The 16,544-nt window shown below is 46.2% G+C and overlaps 2 protein-coding genes across 2 annotated transcripts; both read right to left on the bottom strand.

Moving 5' to 3' along the window:
• Positions 1-29: 29 nt before the first annotated feature.
• On the bottom strand, positions 30-5,002 carry mrpl39 (mitochondrial ribosomal protein L39). Its single transcript, XM_053417528.1, has 10 exons — positions 4,802-5,002; positions 3,917-4,126; positions 3,670-3,809; positions 3,333-3,432; positions 3,147-3,214; positions 2,784-2,896; positions 2,607-2,672; positions 2,343-2,496; positions 1,947-1,994; positions 30-180 (listed from the first exon to the last, which is right to left on the bottom strand). Exons 1-10 carry the CDS (start codon positions 4,836-4,838, stop codon positions 103-105), a joined length of 1,014 nt encoding a protein of 337 aa, XP_053273503.1. The 5' UTR covers positions 4,839-5,002; the 3' UTR covers positions 30-102.
• A 2,141-nt stretch (positions 5,003-7,143) lies between these two features.
• LOC128431260 (ras-related protein Rap-2a) lies at positions 7,144-15,800 on the bottom strand. The gene is made up of 2 exons (XM_053417529.1): positions 15,455-15,800; positions 7,144-7,381 (listed from the first exon to the last, which is right to left on the bottom strand). The coding sequence occupies exons 1-2, from the start codon at positions 15,766-15,768 to the stop codon at positions 7,144-7,146; spliced, it is 552 nt and encodes a 183-aa protein (XP_053273504.1). The 5' UTR covers positions 15,769-15,800.
• Between the last annotated feature and the right edge of the window lie 744 nt (positions 15,801-16,544).

Genomic DNA, 16,544 nt, shown 5'->3' with positions numbered 1-16,544 from the left:
AGAGACGAGTGGAAATGTTTTGTTACAAGTTTGTTTTACACATTTATTGAACAACACAATACAGCGGGACACAAGTCGATGTGTGTCTGTGGGTTTGGAAGGTTACACAGAGGTCGTCGCCGGGGGGTCGGAGACAGGAAGGGAGGGTGGAGTCACTTCTTCGGGTTTCGGCAGCTCCACCTGTGTAAAACAAGAAAATGTCAACGCTAATAATAATAATTACATTGTCTCTCGGAGCTGTTTCGGTCTTTTGTAAATGTTCGATAAAGCAGAAAGGCTTAAAAACAGTCTTTTAAAAGGACACTTCCACGGAGAGGTTGTCAGAGCACGATGCTTCCCCCCCCACAGAGAAAATTTGGGAGAATCTGTTTGCGGTGTGGGCGGCCGTGTTGGAGCGCCAGCTGGAGGCAGTCGGGGGGACATACCTCCCCACTGCCTGCAGCCGGCTGCAGGGCCCGCCCACGCCTCTCTGCTCTGATAGAGGCGTAAGTGGTGAGTTCTGTGCAGTGACACAAGCAGACGGTGGAGTAAACAACAAACCTGTTGACATTTTAAACACACAAAGAAGAGTTTAAACCTCTTTTCTCTCTACTTATGCACATAACTTTGCAGATTAAGTTCTCCTGCACACTCAGGGACTATTAGCGACTTTTCATATACACACACTGAAGTTTTCAGATAATGTGGCTCAACATATCAGATCTCATCCAATCGCTGGTGCTTTTTCTCTTTTGGACTTTGTTGCACCGACCTGGGATTTATATTAACGAGCACAGCGTTATCATGAGAGCTAGAAATAATCAGAACCAGAACTAATCTTTACGTGCATCATCCCTGAGGACTTTGTAGAATATTAATGGGGAAACACTGTGTCCTTGGAGCTTTTTATCGGCGAACACTGAACAAACCAAGACAAACAAGCGTCCTGTGGTTTTATAAAAACAGTCATGTGGTGATGTACGAGCTGCTGAAGGGAAAGTATGTGCATTGGGTTTCATTTCCTCCACATGCTGAACACACGGTTGTTTTAACGCCCTTCAAACGGACTCTATCTGTGCTTCACTCTGCTGATAAGCGTCTCTGTAAACCCGAGGGACGACGAGGACGAGACGACTGCCCTCTGTCCACATCTCGTGCACCACGCAGCCAACATTACTGCAGCGGGTGATAATATGGAAGAGTCCTCTCAGACTGGGTTTCAGCGCTGCATGCTAATCCTGGGCTTGTAAAAACAAAACGCCAGAAAGACGTCATCCCAAAAACATTCTGCACATTCAATGTCCAACTGTGACGTTCAGACATTTGTCTTCAATAAAGTTCTAATTCAATTTCCCTGGAATAACCGAATATCTGCAAATAAAAATGTAGGCCACAGAGCGCGGCGTGTCATCAGTTGCCAAATCAAGCGTGTCTATTAATGAGTACATGTTTTTTTTCTTCATATTACGCAATCGCTGATGTGCAGAGAATGCCAGAAAAAGGCTGCAGCAAAATATATTTCGCCTAGATGGCTCAGTCCAAAATTAACCCACAGCCTAGTTGTTAATGTGAAGAATTTACGCTTCTCCCTCAGATTCGACGCAGCATCAATCTCAATGTCAGGATCAAACACAGCTTTAAAAATACTTCTCCTTTGGATCTCGAGCCTCTGATGTTGAGATCAGAAAAAAAGGTTTGTCCTTCATGAGACCTGGTTTCTCCTGAAGCACGCGCCGCCTCTCCTCCCTTGTTTCTTTGCCAAAATATAAATGAAAAGCAGTAAAAATAGCCGCGTTAAATCTCAACCTCTGGCTGCCGTGTGAAATCGGAAGTGGCGGCTGCAGCACGGGGGGGGGAGGGGAGCCCGGCTGAATGTGGAGCGGGTATCCAGTCAACAGCCCCTCGCCTGGTCACTGGTGGGGAGCGAGTGCGTCGGGTAGAGAACTGATAACTTCTGCTGTTCTTACCAGTTTCTCTGCTCGCCGCCGCAGTTTCCTCCAGACTGTGTGGTGAGCCTGCGACGACAGAGAGAGAGGACGTGACTTGGAGACAAGGGAACACACCGGTAAAGTTCTTTTACTGCACCGCACCCTTCGGAGCCATCATCAAAGGACGAGCATTGATTTGAGAAGAACCATTTACTGACGTGATACATTTACTAATCAATGCTAAAATAGATTTGACTAATAATAGAATGGAAAACCATCGCAAAGATAAACAGTGAATAAAACAAGAAGAAATTAAGACTTCAAGAATAAGTGAAAAAATAAAGAATGTGTTTTGTAAATGAAATAAAAAATATAAAGTGTGTGTAGGTGTATAAAATATGTATCACTGTTGTACATGATCACACGTGTCCCTACCTGCAGCTGCAGAGGCAAAGAGAGGCCCTGGGCCCGGCGCTGGAGGCCCCAGGGCCCCTGACCCAGGCTGTGGAGAGCAGTCACCTCGTACTGGGAACACTGGCCTGTCCTGGCCACTAGAGGGCCCCCACTCAACATCACATGGTCGCCACATCTACACAAATAATGGGCACTTTAGATATACATAAATAACACAATGTAGTGACAGTATATTAAGAATATGAGGCGGGAATTAAGTTATAGAGCATAAGTTTGTGATATCACCTGTAGAGCATCACTGTTCCTTTGGGATTTTGTGCTGCTTTCTCTTCCACCTCCTCCTGTTTAAATCTGGGAAAAAATAAATAAAGTTCAACGCTGTGGTGGATCGACAGTGACCATGTGAAGTAGGACTATGTAGATGTACAGTAGGAGTATCTGAGGTAAACAGTACTAATTTACCTGCTGTGTGAGAAAACCTCCAGCGCCACAGACGGCAGCACCTCCAGAGGCTCCCAGGGCAGGTCGTGGTGGATCAGCTGCTGGGCCCCTCGGGTCAGGGAGCGCAGCGTCTCCTGGAGACAAGAGGACGGAGAGAAAGGCACAAGACGTGGTTCACAGGAGGAGCTTTGATTTTATTGTATTCAGGCCAAACAATGACTGTGAGGGTTTCTCTGTCAGGATATTGTTTACCATCATAATACTCAAGTACGGTCAAAATAAAGCCTTCAAGCTTTTGACTAAACTACAGACCATGAAAACAAAAATAAAGATATTTGATTGATTAATAAGGAAAGTGAAGCAGATGGAAAGAAGTTCACAAACCTCTGAGGGAGTCCATGAATCCAGCTGAGGGTCGAGGGCCACATCACAGCAGAAGGCTCCTACAGTGACTTTGGAGAAACACGTGACGTGGATACAAATAAGGTTAATAAAAACTATTTTTCTGTCAAAAAATAGTTCTACTGCTCTCTGATTGACTGAGATGAAGATGAAGAGGAGCTCCTCTACCTGGCACCTCTGGCGAGCTGAGCAGCTCTACAGTGTAGTTGTCCTTAAAGGCCGTCTCCAGCACCTGGCCCAACATGGCAGCACAGGAGCGCCAGTAGGCCTGGAAGGACGAGACAGAGGAGAGTCACTCGTCACATGAAATCTACTAACTGCTTCCAAGAGCGCAAGAGAAGTCAAAGATGATTAATGAAAATATGATGAGACACTGTTAACTGTAAACTGGAGCAAGTACGAGAAGGAATTTTGGTCCAGACTAAACAAGAAGAGGCTTTAAAGAAGGAATTTTGTGTATATTTATATTTGTTGACATTTACAAAAGTTTCCATGTGTAAAGTACCTGGTTGACCAGCGTTGGGTCACTGTCCTTAAATGAGAGCAGGGTGAGTGAGCAGGAGCGGGTGAGGGGCTGGTGCAGCGGCCAGAGCTCCCCATCGACCAGGGCCAGAGCCGAGTTAGTCACATGATGCTCTGTCAAGTCTGAGGGAAACAGGAGTTGAATCAAATGAGAAAGTATTTACATGAAGCAATACATCATAAATACATGCATACAGAGCTGAAGATTGATTTTATTCCCTCTCACTTACGTCTGGCACAGCTCAGCGGAGTGGAAATCCCTCTGTTCATGACGAGCAGCGTGCCCTCCAGCCCCGGGCCGCGCATGGACACCTCGATCTTCTCGATGCGCGGGTACAGAGCTCGCTGCCGGCCCTGCTCTCTGGAGAAGACGGCGTTGCGCTGGCTGCGGAGCGCGGCAGCCGTTGGACGCACGGCTGCTGCGGCGGTGGACGCATAACCTTCGAAAAGCAAAAGGAGAGAGAGAAGGAGAGAGGTTCAGCTTTAAAGATAGTCACCAATTATACATCTATATTAAGTTTTGTTATTTCTCATGTGACTGTGGACCAATCTAACCACATGTCAACCGGGATATGTGGGTTTAAGACTATAACTTATTGCATCTATGTTTTAAATTGTATATCATGAACAAAGTGTTATCATTATTATATGTTTTTCCTTCTTTTTCTATGTTACTTTTGAGTATTAGTTTCTGTTGTTATAATAGCTTTTCATTTATATTTTAAAGCAACTCATTGTCATCTTTTATGGTTTCATCTTATTCTTGGCTCATCATTGAATTAACTGTCAATCACGCCAATAAACAGGAATAGTGCAAGACGAACATTGATTGGTTGATTGGTTAATTTACTTTAATGTCCCACAGGTAAATTTGCAGGGAGTCAAGTGATGACATGATGTCTTAGGTCTATAATAATGTTGTCTGTTGTGTGTCTGTCTACTTTATGATGTCTGTTGTGTGTCTGCTGTCTTTATGATGCCTGTTGTGCGTCTGTTGTCTCTATGATGTCTGTTGTGTGTATTTCTATCCACTGGTGCAACCTGACGCTACGAGCTATCCCTGCTAGCTCCCAAGCTAACGCTAGCCTGTCACCGGTAAACCAGCAGCTACTTACGGCGAAGGAGAAGTTGACTCGCGGTCCTCGTCGCCATTTTATCAAATATATCTTCAGACTTATGGAATAAAATGAGCAGAAGCGGAAAGAGAAGCCGCAGCAGACGGAGGAAAGTCGGTTAGAGGCTGAAGGACGCCATGCCTGCTATGTGTACGACCTCTATTTAGGTCCGGGGAGGAACTAGGACCTGAGGTTTGGAAAACGTTCCGCCTGACGGAGAAAATGAACTGCAGTTATACATTACGACAGCAGGCGTCGCTGTTTGGACTTTTTCAGTTCGGCTAATATAAAGGGAACTTGCATTGAACTGATTCTACTCTGAATTAAATACATTATCTGTATAAATACAGCTTTCTCACGACTACATACTATTAGCAATATACTATTAGTATAATATGTACAATAATTACGTTACTTATACATGTAATAATACTTCGAAATAATACTTTAAAAATGAACTGCAGTTATACATTATGACAGCAGATGCCGCTGTTGTTACTTTTTTCCAACTTTTAACGAACTGGAGTTATACATTATGACAGCAGGTGCCGCTGTTGTTATTTCTTTAACTTTGAATCGACTGCAGTTGTAGTTTATGACAGCAGGAGTCGCTGTTGCTACTCATTTCAATCACGTTTGAATAAAGACACTTCAGAAATTATTATTTTAATCTGCATGGAGAAATAGCAGGAAAGACACAATCAAATATATTATATAAAATATAATAATGGTGTTTGTTAATTATAAAGATAAATGTTTACCTTATTATTTACATCTTACTATACTACTATTTAAAATTAACTGCTGTTTTATTTAGCAGGTGTCCCTGTTGCTTCTTGTTTTAATTAAGCTTTAACTGCATTTTCATTATAATCTGCAGAGAGAAACTAAAGTAAGTTTCCGAAACATAATACATGATATAAATTAATATAAAAACAAGTTATTTAGTTCTTATTATCATGATAATACTAATCCTTACTATTCTTACATACATCCTATACTTCTTTGATATTTCTACAGGCACTTGCAGTAACTTTTTTATTATTTATTAGGTACCTCCACTTTATTTCTTAATCACCTCACTCTCTCTTTCTCGTAACTTTCTAAAAATCCAAAGTCAAGCACTTGGCTCAGGAGCCACACGTGTCCTCCCTCTAATAGGCTCCCTAATGACATGTGGAATTTGATGAATGCTTGTTTGGGTTCTCCGGGACCAGAATCAGCGGCAGAGTGTCGTCACCGACAGCAGGAGCAGGAGCGGCTCGACACCGGGGGCCTGGCAGACACACCGCCTTAGGAGCAAAACACCATAAATCACCTGGACGCCGCAGCCAGAGAGAGAGAGGGAAACATTCAACTCCTCCCCAGCAACAAACCAACACGACAAACTTGTGCATAAAGGTTTATTTTTGTTGAAAATAAGTGTTTCTGACATTGACCCACGGACATTTCTGACGTGATTTAAGATAAAATGAACTACACACTGACACCGATTCACTCCACACAATGAAACAAGGCATTTGTATCGTCTGTAAAGTGTAAAGACAACCGTCCCGGCGATCGACCGGTCGCCATCTCTTTGGGTGAGATTGATTGTACTGGATGTCAGCGTGGTGACGGTTCGACTCCATGCACACACCCTCCGCAAGTAGGTCGACGTTTGGGATCTTCCGAGTGAATTTCCCCCAAAGGTGCTGTTTCCTTTTTCTTTTCTTTGTTAAGACATTCGTTCATCTGTTCATTCATTCGTCATCAGGCGGGCCCGCTGCACGACTCCCTCACAGTGGTGACATCCCCTCAGATACCCGGTGATTGTTCTTGCACCGTCACAACAAGTCTCCAAAGTGCAATAAAGAAAAGACACAAGCAGAAGAAAAAAAAAAAAAAACGGGGGTTACCGATAAAACGCTGCCGTCCCTGCTCAGAGCTATGGCTGGTTCCCCCAAGAAGCGTTGAGCCGCTTTGGCTTTTGAGATGGTTTTGGCACCGTGCTGCCTTTGGGAAACCCAGGAAAGTTCAACCTTGTAAAATCAGTGGGGGGGGGGGGGGGGGTGGGGACTGAGACGGGGCCGGTGGTGGACGTGGGAGGTCAAGTGAGGGAATCCGCCCTGTGTGAGGAGCAGTAATGAAAGTTGAAGGTCGTCTACCTCTGCTACATGATTTCCTACGTTTCCAACTCAAAGGCCTGAACTTTTAGATCCAACTAAGTGAAAGCAAGAGCAGGTGTTTCTGCTTTTGAACCCCCCCCCCCCCCTCCTTACATCTTCATTCTAGCTAACGATGAGTCCATCCTCTTCCTAGCTCCCGCCCCCCCCCCCCCCCCCAGCAGGCCGGCGGGGCCGCTACTGAACGCTGCAGGCGGGGCAGCACGCCTCCCTCCGGTCCGGCAGGGGGCAGAAGTCCATCTGCCTGACGATCTCGGCGAACAGCTCGTCCACCATGGTCTTGCTCTTGGCCGACGTCTCCATGAAGGGGCAGCCCCAGTCCTCGGCGAGTGCCTGTCCCTCGCTGGGGGACACCTCCCGCTCGTCCTCCAGGTCCACCTTGTTGCCCACGAGCACCACGGGCACCTGCTGGTACCTGGAAACAAGAGAAGACGTCAAGTCAGGAGGAGTCTGATTTCCAAACAGGAGACGACGGGGACTTCCTGATACAGATAGAGGGCAATGTGTGTGTGTGTGTGTGTTATTGGCCTACATACTGTATTAGTTAGATGCTGAAACAATAAGCGATTGGAACAATGCACAATGGAGCAGCTACATTCAGCCCCAGCCTCCCAGGAGGCCTCGCTCCCTGCCCGGGTGTCTGATCCCAGCAGGAGGTCCCATTAGAAAACTGTCATTGCACGGAGAGACAGAAAGTGGCTCCTCTCGATGCTCTATTTATTCCTGAATACATTAGACTTCCACATTTACCGGCTCAGGATTCTCGTACAAAATCATTAGCTCTCCACTTTGCGTCTTTTCCATCTTTGAGTCTTAACGGATCAGAAAGCTTCTTCCTCCTCCCCGCCCCCCCGCTCCCAGCGTGCGGCCGGCGATCCCAGTGCTCCTCCCCGTTGGCCATCAATACGAGGAAACCAGGCTGCGGGAGAGTAATGGAACAGGTTATTGAATAATTGAATGAAGCTAATGTGCTGGGAGGAGGCGAAGGTCGGAAACAACTATTTTCGACTTCATATTTAGATTGGCCTGATGTGTGCGTGGACACGATGGATTAGAAGACACAGAGAGTTCGGAGGAGCAAAGATCCTTGAAGGGTAAAACACAGAGAGGAAGTTGTACAAGTATCTCTGTGAGGTGTTCTGTGTTTTATACGCTTGTAAATAGCTGGATATTTATTGAGATAGATAAAATATACACATTTTCCATTTAAGTATATTTTCTGGGATTACATAACAACAGATTACAGAGGGTGTATATTCTCACTCCAGGTAATGGCGCACACCAACTAATGGCCTCCAACCATCAGTCATTCATAAGTGCCTTCCCAGCTCGGCTTATTGATCTGCTGGTGCTATTCAGAAATGGGCTCTTATCCACAAATTGGTGGCCTCTGCTGCCACTCCACTCAGCCGGGGGAAGAAGTGAGGCATGGCGAGGGCCAGAGAGGCGGCGGCAGGGAGGAGAGCATCGGCACGACGGACAGAGAAGCACCTGCCCAAGTGCCCTTGAGCACGTCCTTGACCTCTGACCCCCTCTGGAGGAATTCTGCACAGAACTTCTCCAAAAGCGCAAATGATTAAAAACGGGGACTAGAAGAGAAGAGAGAAAAAGGCTCAAATGCCATCGACCCTCCCTGCAGCTTGACATCCCCCCCCCCCCCGGCCGCCGCAGCACGTCCACGCCACCAGCAGCAGCACCAGCTGACCTCAGACAAGCATCTCGCGTTTCGGAGAAGCCGGAGTGCGGAGGGTGTGAGGTGTGAACGAGGAGAGCGCCGCGCAGACAAATGCAACCTGACAGCCTCACAGGAGAGACTCTATATATAACTACAAAGACACAGGGAGGGCCAGCGTCTCCGGGGGGGGGCATCAAAACACGAGCCCCCCCCCTCCCCGGTAGATGAGGAGAAAGTGAAACTGCTCCACGCAGCAGGAGGAAACAGGCTGATATCATGTGTCATTGAAAAACACATCAGTCAGGGTCAGAGTGATGTGTTACAAGTCCCATTGTTATTTAACCAAGAAAATATCACATATATAGACTAAGATATTTGTATTATGTATCTGTATATTAAACTTCTCAGCAGAATTCATCTCACCAGGCTACAACATTTAAACACAGTTCACATATTCCTGTGCAAAGAAGCTGATTCCAGAACACTGACAGATGTTATTCTCCATAATTAATGGTTTTATTTTGAAGCTGCACTAATCAGGATTCCATGGAAAGGAAAGAATGAAGAGAAAACGTGGAAATGGAAAGAAGGAGCAAGCGGATGGAGATCAAAACAGAGGTCAAAGTAGAGTAATTATCTGAAATGAACACCAAGTGGCAAAAAAACTGCAGTTTTCCCTGATAGTAGATATTTCTTGTCGTGGTGTATGTTATCACTGGAGTACTTTTACTTCAAATAACTGGAGAATACTTGCGTCCTCACCTTATTACCCATAATCCCGTCAAAAGCATCCATGGCATTAACTGGTGTTTATGCTCTGCCTGTGCTGTATTTACTGAACTTACTGTACAAATAAAAAGCAGGAGGAAACCACAAGTTCTTACTGGTCCAGCACCAGAGCTGGCAGCCGTGCATTCTGGGAATTACCAGCACACTTGGAACGTGTTTGTCTTGCCTGGCTGAAACGAGCGGCTGCATGAATATGCAGAGTTTTGTGTTTGCAAAATGCGGCGAGAGAGAAGTGGCGTTAGATTTATGGAACCGGGAGCAGCAGGTGGCTGACGGCTTCGGGAATTATACAGAGATATGGATATTAAAATAAAATCTGTGTGGTGTCTCCGGAGAAAAGAACAGAACGATACTGAGAGAAGGAAACTGTGTTCGGCTGCAGGACCCACACGCTGCTCATCTATCATGTGTGTAAAGATGCGGCTTCCTGAGAGTGAAGCCAAATCACCTTGAACTGACACTAATCCTGCCTCCTCCAGGTTAGTGGGTGGGACATGGATCAATTCAAAAGTCAAAGTACATGTTCAATACATTTTTCTCAAAGATGGTTTGTTTGTGTTCATCTTGCCGATGTGCTATTAAAATTGGGTGAAACAATATGATTGACAGCTGGGACTGGCTCGTGATTGGTCGAGGACATGTATAAACATTCCATCTTTATGTACAAGTTTAAGATCTGTACTGAAAAGCCGCAGGTCCGAATCCCTCCCTTCTCATAATAAAAAGTGGAATCTTTATCTTTGACCTTTAAAAGACACAAGAACCCGCTGCGGTCAGTGCCTCCGCTCTGCAGGGGGCTATTCCAGCTGTTGGGTAAAAGGCAAACACACACAAACCCTCCCACCCACCCACACACACACACACACACAGAGAATCAGTGTTTATAACTCCACATTTTCCACTTATCCTCGGGGCACGACAGCCTTATTAATGCTACCTGCTGTGCTGAAACACCACCGCGACTCCACTTACCTGGTTTCACGAGGCCCCACAGCAACGATGAACACACATCACCAATTACAAAAAGAACAGTCAGGCTTTTTCCCCTGCACCCCCCCCCCCCCCCCCCCCCCCGCGGCCGCCTCTCCGCTCGCCCTGCGTCTGCTGTTAATTAATAGCTGGAGCTGCTGCATCGTGTGACACAGCCTCACGCTCGTGGCTGCTCGTGCACGCCCGGGACAGAGGAGTCACACAACCTATACATTGTGTTGCCTACACTGTGTTAACTCCCCAGAGGGTGTTACTCTGCAGGAGAACAAAGCTTTTCCAGTGTTTCCGAGGTGCTGAGGCGTTCGGGACGAAAGGAAGAAAACAACATAACAAACATTCCTGTGATCAACAGACAGAGAGAGGGCCTGCACAGCAGACGGAGAAGGTTTTCAGAGTGTGTTGTTTTTTTTTTATGACGAAACCCCCAAAGCTTCATTTCCATCTTTAATGGTGCAGCCGAAGCGCCTCCACACTTTCCTGTACTTCAGATGTAAACGCTGTATAGTTTAGTGTACAGGGGCTCGTTAGTTTTACTGCTGTTCTGAGAAGTTAAATGAAGGAAACAATTCAAAGTGGGAAATAAAGACGTGAGTTTAAAAAACAACTTAAAAAAAAGCTAACGTCCTGTTACCTTGGATAAAAATGTGGATTTCTTTGGGTTTGAACATTGCTGCAAACATTTTGGATAATATTTGTACACAAGTTAAAACTGTATGTATATATCACACTGTGGGTTTAGTTGTTACTCGGCAGCAACTCCGAGATCTGGAACCAGGCTCCACTGACCTCAGAGTAGAAAGTGCAACACATCCACGTTCACCACTCTGTCAACTTCCTGTTCGACCCTAAAATACCTCCCAACTGATGTTGTCGCACTTTAAATGTTCCGCTGGGATCTGGAATCTAAAGCTGACAATCAACTAAATGAGGGAAACTCCCTAACTGCCAGATCAAGGCAAAGCTATTCTACCCAGAGAGTGGGGGGGGGGGGGTCACCAAATAAATAAATCTGTTGGCGAAACGTCGAGGGAAACAAAAGGGATTTTTCTTTGCAGCAGTAATTAAGCTTCATTTTGTGACATTTCTCAGATTTATGCTTTTGGTTTTATAAAACAATCTGTGAAAGTCACACGCCTCTCAGATCGGTTTGGATCAATGCACAGATGTGTTTCCAGATGTCAGCTCAGGACTACGGGTCCGTGCTGAATGTGATAAATGGCGCCGCACGGTGAGAACACTTAGCGCCGTAAATATGTTAAGTCCGAGCACTTTACACACCAACAACAAGCACTTTGCTGGTGGCTCTTCTTCTCTCATGTTTTCAACAACTCCCCCCCCCCCAACACACGCCGATGCCGAATGCTAAAAGCCTGAGGTCGGGGAGTTGCTTTGTACCTATACACCAACGTGCCCCCTGAGAAACGTAGTTTTCACTGCTCCACCCTTGCTCCCACTCAGCGGTGCGTGATGGTCACCTCCTGCCATTAGACACAGCATCAGTGCAGCGTGGAAACGTGCTTCCTCCTCTTCCTCCTCCTCCTCCTCCTAATGTAATAGTGAGGAGATCACTGGGCGACTCCCTGATCTGTCTGCACTGATAGCAAAGGGGTCTGTGGAGAGTATTTTGTTTAGTAATTTGGCACAAGTATATACTAATTATACTACTATATAACATAATAACAACAAAAAGCACCAATTTCATCACAGTAGAGTGTATAACACATATCTTCTCTGACTTTCCTTATGCTGGATGTAGAAGTATTAATATGTAACTGCATAATACACAATACTATTATGCAGTTACAGCAGAGTTTCTTTCTTCCTAAATATTATTACAGATAAAAATCATTTTGACATGACAGTTGTTTTTGGTTGAGCTCGTATCAGATTCCACTCTGAAATGTAAGTATCAGGCTTCCACTCAACCGAGCAGCTAATAGTACACAACAAAACACAGAGGCAGTAAAAGTATCGGGAAATACACTTAGTCCTTTGTTGCCGACAGTTAGAGGAGAAGATTGATTCCTTGTAAAACACGAGCCGCTGCAGTAGAGGTTGTACATCACGTCTCCTCCATGTTAATTGATGGGACTTGGACAAAACTAATACTTTAAAGTAGCTCTCTTCGCACTGATGTTTGATTTTTATTAGTTATTTGAGGCTGTAAAAAATGCCTCAAATGACTCGTGATTGGTCGAGCATGTGCGTCGGCATGAACACGTGACTGCGGCTCCACCCCCCCGATTGCTACGGCACGGACACTCGTCTCTGGGATATTATAATTTGATTCCTGGATGGTGGGAGGAAGCGGAGACGTGTAGTCCACCTTTACATACAGCCTATGAAACCGACGTGTCAGTGGTATCAAACTTGTGATCTGTCAGTAGGACGGCTAATTAGTGCACGAATTCAAACCACTTTCTCTGAGCGCCTTTCCTGCTTCCCGCTGCACTTTCACAAATCAAGTCGACGCAGTGATATGTGGACTCGAGCGAGGCAGGAACAGCCTGTCTCAGCAAGAGGCCGTGGCTGGGAGCCACCTGCACCGCACACAGCACAATAACATATAGGGTCTCACTTCTTTTCTCTTGCTTCCCCCCCCCCCCAACCCCACACAAAGAGCCCTGCATAAGCATTCTGGTTTATACGGCTCCCTAATGGAGGCCTGCTGTCTTCTTGGCTTCCAACCCAGCACAACTCTCGTTAAGTTCTGGTGAGTGGGCACATGTTGTATCTCTTTGTGGTTCCTGCTGCTGGATCAGCAAGAAGTTTGGGAGGAGGGAGGCTGATCTCCTGGAGACAGCTAATGGCAACCAGGAGGTGTTGTTATTAACGATGGGCACCCAGAGGCTTGAGTCAGTGTTTAACTGACCAGATGAACCAGTTCCTCCCGTCCTGGAATGAACCGATAGAGATATCACAGTCCGCCTGGCAGCTTCCCAAGTGGGATTCACTGTGAGGGGCTCTCGGGAGGTTCCGGGGGTGCTCCGGCAAGATTGTGACAAATTTGACAATTTTATGTAAAAATAGGTAGGTTATATTTTCTGTTGATGTACCTGTCAAATTTTTCCCTCCCTGACAAACATCTCTGTCGTGATCAATAATTAATCAAATCCTAAAATGAGAATATGGCTTTTGGTCTCCGTGAAATGTTTAAGAGAATTTATTTATTCACAGGTTTGCATGTACGGAGACAATCCCCACTTCCAACGCAGAGCAGTGTGAAATAAAAGTATGAATTATTTACACACACACACACTTGAGGACAGTGGCGGCTGGTGCAGTGTAGGAAGCTGCTCTGGGTGGCGTCTGGCTGGCGGCGACACAGCACAGTTTTATCCCATCAGTATATTATTCATTTCAAAGGAGTTCCCTCATGCATCCGTCCCTGCTGCGCCTCCTCGGCCGTGACGCTCTCCTGCCTCCACTCGGCCCGTGACGTCTGAGCCACACAGGGACGCAGCTGGAGAAGCACTGCACCAAACTCCAAACATCAAATCATAAATTATTGTGAGACAATATGCAGCGAGGTAAATAAACGTGCCACGGCCTTGAGCGATGGAAAGGAGGGAACTGTGGGGAAGAAACAATCCTAAGTACCGACTCGGATCAGATTAAACCTTCTACCCACGAGGGCTGAAATTGAATTAGCCTTTGAATTTTCTTAGAGGAGACGTCATGAACTTCAGTCGCCTCTTTGTGAGAGAATACTCCAGGTCCAGTGGGTTCGGGGTCAAACAGGAAGTCCTCCATTGTCGTGTCACCCCCTTAATCGCACCAAAATATGTCGAGTTCTTCCTTAGGGCTTGCTTCACCCCTCCCACAAATTTATCAAGGAGACAGTCGGATAGTTTTTGCCGCTGGTCTGTCTGATACTTAAATTTAACGTTTTTGTATTTTATTTCTAAGTATTTTAGGCTTTTATTTTGATAGCTGACATTCATGAGCAGCAACGTCGACCAGGTCCAGGACGTCCTGATATAGGATTATTTTTTTAACTTTAAAATATGATTGTAACTGTATTGTAAATCACAGACATAAAGGCTTCTTCATATTAGTGACAAAAGTGATTTCTTAAGCAAATGTCTTTTTGCCATTGCCATCATGTGACCTAATTATATTTGTCTTTTAGAGCTATACAAAATCTGATCTTGCAACCTGTTATATAAAATCAGGCATATACATAAATCTATAAAAGCTTTTCTCTTCCACTCTGTCTCCCTCCGTCCTGAGAGGAGCTCAGTGGGTTTGTTGAGTAATGGACGGCGCTGATCGGAGCCATCCTGAGTTAGTCATGTGCGAGGGAGCGAGAACATCAAACCCAGCCGGAGTTCAGCGGGTTGATGTGTGACAGGTGAGCCGCAGCTGGGCTCTTATGAGGAACATATGAGCCGGTGGCCGCTTCTCACGAAGGAGAGGGAGGAGGAGAGGAGGAGAGGAGGAGAGGAGGAGCAGGAGGAGCAGGAGGAAGGAGGAGGAGGGAGGGGGGATGAGAGGATGTGAGGATGTGAGATCACTTGAGTTAAAAGGAAGAAGAAGAACAAATCACAGTTTTTTTTCTATCCATATTTCTGTCTTTTGGGGGCTTTCCAAGTGGGGTAACTTTTAGGAGGTTCCAGGGGCTATTTGAGCATCCATCCATCTATCCATCTATCTATCCATTCATCTATCCATCTATCCATCCATCCATCCATCCATCTATCCATCTATCCTTCTATCTGTCTATCTGTCTGTGTGTCTGTCTGTCTGTCTAGACTTCCAACTGTTAGGGGCTCTCAGGAGGTTCTGGGGGGAACTCCAGCAAGAGCACAAATGTCTAAAAAAATATTTGAATGTAAATATGAAATGAATTGCATGAAATGATATAAATATAATGTGATGAAAGGATGGGATCAAATATTATGATTGTGGCTTTTTTCCATCTCTTGGGGGCCAGGAAGTAGCTGAGGGCCTAGAACCCTTCCCATCCCCTCTGGTCTCTACTGCATGAGAGTGTTTATATTAGACTGCACAGTAAAGTGGACCGTTTCTCACCTCTTGACCCGGATGATCTGGTCTCTCATGGGCTTGATGTCCTGGAAACTTTGCTGGTTCACCAGGCTGTAGACCAGGATGAAGCCCTGGCCGTTCCTGATGTACAGGTCCCGCATTGAGGCGAACTGCTCGGTGCCGGCCGTGTCCAGGATCTCCAGCACGGACGGGGAGGAGTCCACCTCGATCTCCTTTCTGTAGAAATCCTCGATGGTGGGGTCGTACTTCTCGATGAATGTCCCGGTGACGAACTGCACGGTGAGGGCGGACTTGCCCACGCCGCCACTGCCCAGCACCACCACCTTATACTCCCGCATCGCGCTCCGGCATGTGCAGGGGGGGAACCAAGGCGTCAGCGGCGGCTAGAAGAGACGCATCCCCGCCGCACAGGAGCCTGGACTCGGGCTAGGCGCGGCGGATCCTCCGCTGGGTGATTGGCTCTGGCGCTCGGGAGGATGCTGGAGCATTTAGCCCCGAGACAGACTCACTGAGACGTTCCCACGCTACCTCGAAGGGACACCATTCCACAGGCATCCATAATGCAATAAGGCGTGGTAAAAATAAGATCGGCTATTATTAGAAACCACCGGACGGCGCATCTTTTTCTGTGCCGGCCGGACAGCGGGCTAGCGCCGCATTTCTCTGCTGCAAGAGCCGGCTTCGTCCTGGAAGAGACAACAGTGGGAATCCACGCCTCTGGAACTGCTGCATCCACCGGGTCCGTCTATTTCCTGGGCGGTATGGGAGGTGATCAGTGCCACGCACACACATACACACACATACACACACGCGCAGCAGAGGGTGGACAGGGAGGGATGCAGGTTGTGACAAACAGCATTGCTGTGGTGTGTTTCTGCATAAAGCATAAATACAGAAATATTGTGTAATATGTTATAAATACTATAAAAAGGATTGTACAATATGTTATAAACAATATAAAAGGATGGTACATTATGAAGAATATCTATTTACTGTTTGAAGTATTTACAGTATGACTGTTATTGTCCACAGAAAGTTTAAGTGTTGGAAACACTTGACGAGAATCACAATGAACATGACAAGTGGAGACCCTTCCTCCATCTTTATAATTATT

The sequence above is a fragment of the Pleuronectes platessa genome, chromosome 24, assembly GCF_947347685.1.
Source record: "Pleuronectes platessa chromosome 24, fPlePla1.1, whole genome shotgun sequence".
NCBI lineage: Eukaryota > Metazoa > Chordata > Actinopteri > Pleuronectiformes > Pleuronectidae > Pleuronectes > Pleuronectes platessa.
Note: the sequence above shows the minus strand (reverse complement) of the source record. Positions and strands in the feature narration are given on the sequence as shown.